The sequence below is a fragment of the Condylura cristata genome, unplaced genomic scaffold (assembly GCF_000260355.1).
Source record: "Condylura cristata isolate star-nosed mole 26May11 unplaced genomic scaffold, ConCri1.0 scaffold00005, whole genome shotgun sequence".
Classification (NCBI taxonomy): domain Eukaryota; kingdom Metazoa; phylum Chordata; class Mammalia; order Eulipotyphla; family Talpidae; genus Condylura; species Condylura cristata.
In genome coordinates this window covers 27,824,672-27,830,756 of record NW_004567106.1, presented here as the reverse complement: position 1 = coordinate 27,830,756, position 6,085 = coordinate 27,824,672, and the positions used below count along the sequence as shown (strand labels likewise).

At 36.0% G+C, this 6,085-nt stretch overlaps 1 protein-coding gene across 3 annotated transcripts in view; it reads right to left on the bottom strand.

Moving 5' to 3' along the window:
- Positions 1 to 6,085, bottom strand: part of TAX1BP1 (Tax1 (human T-cell leukemia virus type I) binding protein 1) — a 63,619-nt gene that overhangs the window by 30,451 nt on the left and 27,083 nt on the right. For all 3 annotated transcript variants that reach the window (XM_012720991.1, XM_012720993.1, XM_012720992.1), the window contains exon 5: positions 2,929 to 3,087. In XM_012720991.1, coding sequence (XP_012576445.1) covers positions 2,929 to 3,087 — 159 coding nt within the window. The remainder of the gene's footprint in view (positions 1 to 2,928; positions 3,088 to 6,085) is intronic.

The following is a 6,085-nucleotide window of genomic DNA, read 5'->3' as shown; positions in this document are numbered from 1 at the left end:
TGAGTAATATTCCATTGTATATATGTACCACATCTTTTTTATCCAGTCATCTACTTTTGGGCATTTGGGCTGCTTCCATGTTTTTCCAACTGTAAATAAAGCATATTGCTGTTCTATTTATAATAGGAAAGACATGGAACCAACCTGAATGCCCAAAAGTAGATGACTAGATTAAAAAGATGTGGTACATATACACAAAGTAATATTACTTGGTGATAACAAAAAAAAAAAAAGATAAACACATGCCTTTTGCAGCAACATGGATGGAGCTGGAAGGGATCATGCTTAGTGAAATAAGCCAGAAAGAAAAATACCAGATGATATTCTGCTATGAATTATCATAGCAGAAGCATAAAGGATGGGGGAGGGGAGAGAAATAATAATTATAATGAACAACTATATACCAGAGACATTTTATGGGGGTAGAAGGCGGAATGGGATCAAAAATGGAGGGGGTGGGGAGTTTGGGAGTGCAATGGACTATAGTGATGGCACATGGGTGAACTGGCACATGGGTGAACTGGTAACGGGAATTCCACAGGAATTACAAAAGTGATATGGAAAAAGGCACAAAATGATGTAAAAATGAATTATTATAATAAAAAATAAAATTAAAATATGATTCTCTGAAAACTGACTCAGAATGGATAAAAATAAAAATACTAATTTATTGGCCCTCCCTGGTGGCACAGCAGGTTAAAGCACAGTACTAAGAAGCTAAAACCACTTAAGTATGAGTTCGACCCCCAACCCGGAGGTGACCACATGGCGTGGCAGACCTCTCCTGACCTGCCCGCTGCTCCCCTAAGCAGTGTACTTCCTCACTCTGCCTGTTCTGCTCCCCACCCTGTCTCTGGTGAATCTTCTCACCATCCCTGAATCTCTGGCCATACACCAGTTCTGTATGCATAATAAATCTTTAAATAAAAAATATAATTTATTAAGAAAAAGTTTGGGGCCCTCCTTGGTGGCGCAGCTGGTTAAAGCACAGCACTAAGAATCTTAAGCCACTTCGCATGAGTTCGATTCCCACATGCCCCGGAGGAGATCCACATGGCGCACATGGTGTGGCAGACCTCTCCTAACCCGCCCGCTACTCCCCTCAGCAGTACACTTCCTCAATCTTCCTGTTCTGCTCCCAGCTCTGTCTCTAATGAATCCTTTCACCCTCTGCATCTCTGGCCTATAAACCCCAGTTCTGTATAAATAAATAAATCTTAAAAAGAAAAAAAGAAAAAGTTTGGAACACATTTTTAACTGACAGGTATCTGATTGACCCTTTTTTGAATGTTATAAATTGTACTTTTAAAAATTATATAGTTGAAATAAACTAAACAAAAATAAACTTTGATTTAGAAAATAAAAAATGTGTAGGAGAATACATACATATTTTAAACTAAAATGGCTAGTTATAGAAGGTTTAAAACACGTTTGTAATGAGACTTAAATTACACACATAGCTTGGTAACTCAAAATAGCACTCTTCAGACAAAGAGAACGCTTGCAGAATTTACACCAGTGTGGATTTCTAAACCCAACTCTAGTTAAGTACAAGAATATGTTTACCCACACAAACAAGAAATTTTCAGGCAACAGCAGAGTACCTGAGAATTCAACTAAATTATGACACTTATCTATTCAGATTCCACAAGTTAAAGGCTCAGTGTCCCCAAGACTACTCTGCACTTCACACAATGGCCTAAAACGTTGGCTGTCACCTGCACTTCTGACCAACTAGCTACAAATAGGTTTCAAGGATCCCATCCTCATACTTCAAGTTTGCATGGCAAAAACAAGATTATCATCTGTGCTTCTAAAAGACTGGCTACTCAGAGGTTTCCAGAAAACTCTTCTCAGGTTCGATTACTTTGCTACAAAGGCATACAGAACTCAAGAAAACTGTATATACTTGCTACATCACCAAGATGTAGCCAGAAGTAAGTGATGCACAAGGCAAGGTATGCGGGGGAAGAACATAGCTTTTCAAGCATCTCTTTCTCCCCAGGTCTCCAGACATTCAACCTGGAAGACCCCCTAATCCCCTACCTTTTGGGCTTTCAAGAAGGCTTCATTACTGCTACTTCCCTCAGCAGTGTACTTCGTTGATCTTCCTATTCTGCTCCCCGGTCTGTCTCTGGTAAAGCCTCTAACTGTCCCTGTACCTCTGGCCTCTACCCCAATTCTATAAGTCTAAATAAATGAATAAATCTTAAAACAAAACAACAACAAAAAAAAATCACCTCACTAATGGTTTAATTAACATTTAATTAACTGTTCTAGGTCTTGTAAGGAAAAAAAGACAACATAACAATAGATTAGTCGATCCTGCCAAAGCAGTTAAGCATTTCCAACTAGTTATAATTAACATTGTGGCATGCATTATCACCATCTGTGTAAGTTTGTCAAAACTAAAAACTTTTTCTGTGAAAATTTTAAACAAACAAGTCAGTGACTAGGTGGTTTGCTTTTTGTTTGGTTTCCAACTACTGAATTCCATTTGTATCTCTAATGAAGCCAAACAGTTTTTATTTTACACTTTTTCTTAACCTGAAGAAAATATGCGATTTTAAAGAGGTGATTTTTAGGTTAATTTGTACAAAGATTTCAAATTTTTGCCTAATACATCTTACTTCACTGAATTCTGATTTCTGAAAAGTAAAACATCTATAATTATCAGACTAGCTCATCAAACCTGAGACCAATAATCTGAATTCTTTTCCATTTACAACATAATAAAAACTGCCAGAAGTTAGTAAGACTTAACCCATTATTATACTTACCTAAATGTTATTTTTTGAAAATGTGGTTTTGGTTTTTTTTCTCCTCACTTCAATGAATTCAATTCTTGAAAAAAATGGGTTTCCAGCCCTACACTGTCAATTCCAATTAATTTCATAAAACACAATTAACTAAAAAACAAAAACTAACCTTCTGCTCTGCTTGCAATTGGTCACATTTTTCTTTCTCCTGGTTAAGTTCTCTTTCCAGTCTTCCAATTTGTTCTCGAAGTTGTGTTGTTTCTTTCTCCAAAACAGCAATTAACTGCAACAGTTCCTCTTTTTCTTTCATGGTTTTCTCAATTTTCAACTGTAAAACAAAATTATGTAATTTTGTAAAGTTCTTAAATGTGTTAAAATTCAATTTTCCATTTCTACAAATATGAAGAAATTCACCTAAAAAGCTTTACTTATTATCTTCTTCATATCAGTTAGCCTCTTCCAAACCTTCAGATAAGAGAAATTCATTTTGGCTTGGACAAAGGAGGAAACAGTAAAAATATTAAAAAGTGAACCTTTAAATTAAAAAGTCCATTTTTAACTCAGTATCTTTCAAATCAAGTCCCTTAAGTAACATAATTCTGGGCTTTTCTTGACTAGTAAGAAAGCACCTGTTGTGCAAGCATGCACAGAGCAGGCTCACCATGGATTCAGGCAAGCAGATAAGAATTCAGGAGCCCTTGGTGGATTTTTCTGGCTTTCCTGCTCTCTCAGGGTACCAGGAACACCAGGCAGGGAGGCTGGCATGCAAGGAGATAGACAACCAAGACTCCCAGCCCCCAACGAATCTTGACTCTTTCTCTAGGCTCTCTCTGGTGTCTTAATTCTCTGGTCCTCATTGTCTCATAGCCAACCAACTTCTATTTGAATGACGTCACCCTTATACCCCTGACCTCTCAGCACAGGTGCACACACTTGCACATCCACACACAAACTCATACTCCAGGTGTCCACAATAACAGGTGCCCTCACCCATGCTCCCCAATGCCTGCATTAAAACCATCAACGCTGCAGGAGATGGCCAGTGACTACATGCACAAAAGCTGGACCAATTCACCTACCCTACAACACCTCCTCTTGAATGCAAATTTATAGAAAATTTCTGAATCTAATGCTAACTTCCTTGTGTGCTAATAAGGCCCTCACCTATGGGATTATCACTAAATGATTTGGTTCTTTAAATAATGTACTAAGGAATAGTTTCTAAACACACACAAACATATATGATGTCCATTTTTTCTAAATAAAACTTCAGATACAAATTTTATGACAAAGATAGAATGTACAACATTAACAAAATATGGAATCTTGTGGGAACACTTAACAGTTCTCCAACAAAATCTAAACCCAATATTCTAAAAAAATACTTAACTATATGAGGGCAAAATAGTAGTAACATAGTTTATAACAAGGTTAACATTTCCCTTAACAGAAGTCTCAGATTTTATCCAGGGGGAAGGGGAGGCTCAGAGGAGACTTCACAAAAGAGGCAGCATATATTTAACTAGAACAAAATGTTTCTTCCCAGTACACCTCAGAAACTGTTTACCAGTGGTGATGGAACCAAACTGATTAAACTCTAAAATGGTTCTTGTGAGCTCTAAAAAGGCTGAAAATTCTTAGAATGATTATTTTATATCTTCACAATCAAACCAAATGAAAATGCCCACCAGAGAGAAAAGTTCATTTATCCATGAGCTGCTCTAATAACTTTTACTTCTATTTTTAAATATGGTTTAAAGTCTCTTGCAGCTTAAAAAGGAAGCTAATCTTGACACAGCACAATAGATATATTATAAAAGAACAACTTTTTTCCAAATTCATTTAATTAGCATGTACTTTCTAAAACTTAAGTAGGAGTCAAAGACAGGAATTCAAATCAGATTAAAACATACACAAGTGTAATTCCTGACAACTTTGTATTTTAAAATCTTTCAAGCATGCAAAATAGTTAAAATGAACACCCATACATATCACCTAACTTCATTAATGTTTTGAAATGTTTATCTGCCTTTTTATATGTAAGTTTAATTTTTTTGCTAAGCCTTTTTGAAAGTGAAAAAATTTTCACTTCAAAGCAACTTCTAATAGCACCAGCCTCATCAGCCACTACTTCATAGCTAAAAAATACTTAAAACAATTCATAATATTACCCAACAGGTAGTCATTAACTCCCACCACGAAAAATATATTTTTTGACCTAGTATTCAATCAAGGATCATATATTGAAAGATTATGACTCTTTTTTAATGTGAATATATCCCAAAAGTCACATCTGTATTAGTTTTGTGTAATTTTAGATGAAATAATTATTTTTAATGAGTGTGAAAATTTAGTTTATCAAAATGATGGTCAGACTATAAAAATATTGTCTCCAAAATACACATAAAAGAGGTGATAATTTAAATTCTCTTCATTATGTTTTTATGAGTTAAGTGGTGAAATAAGTTATGATGCAATTTCTCAATCTACTTAGAAGAAGCACAAGAAAAAAGTAAATCCCAAAATGCCTGATTTTTTCTGTTGGAGGTCCTGAAATCAGGGTGGTCCAACAAGTATTGAAAAAAACCACACTATAAATGCCAATTGAATTCTTAAGAGCTGGGCTTATTTCATCATCTTTGACTAGCATTCAAAACCAAGCTAAAAATGACCTTGATCAGCAGGCAGCTGTCACCACAGAACGTTTCAGTCACCCTGTAAAAGTTACATTTCTTTATTTAAGATAAGAGAGGAATTTTTTTGAAAGGGGGCTAAGGAAACTATGGAACAATTCACAGTAAAAACATCAGTTACTTTCAATCTTAGTTTGGCTATACAACTAAAGTATATCTATAGCTTTTCCCTGTTAAGTCCACTTCTGAAAGTAAGTAAAACCAAAAGCATAAAAAATATTCACATATTTAAAAAACCCATCTGACTATAAAGAAACAGCAGTGGCCTGCTACAGACTAATTATGAATGTAAATTAACCAAAAAATTATCTGTTTTGTACAAAAACAAATCTAATAACCTACTCTTTTAGGTGTAGGGTAAAAAAATGTTCTTTCTGGGCTCTCCCTGGTGGCACAACAGGTTAAAGCACAGCACTATGAAGCTCTCAGAAGTCACTGCAGCACAAAGTTCAACCCCCCTGCCAGGGAGCTCACCCACATGGTGGGGCAGACCTCTCCTGACCCACCTGCTGCTCCCCTCAGCAGTATATTTCAGTGGATCTGCCTGTTCTGCTCCCCACTCTGTCTCTGGTGAATCCTTTCACCCCTCATACTTCTAGCCTGTACCCCAGTTCTGTAAACATAAATAAATCT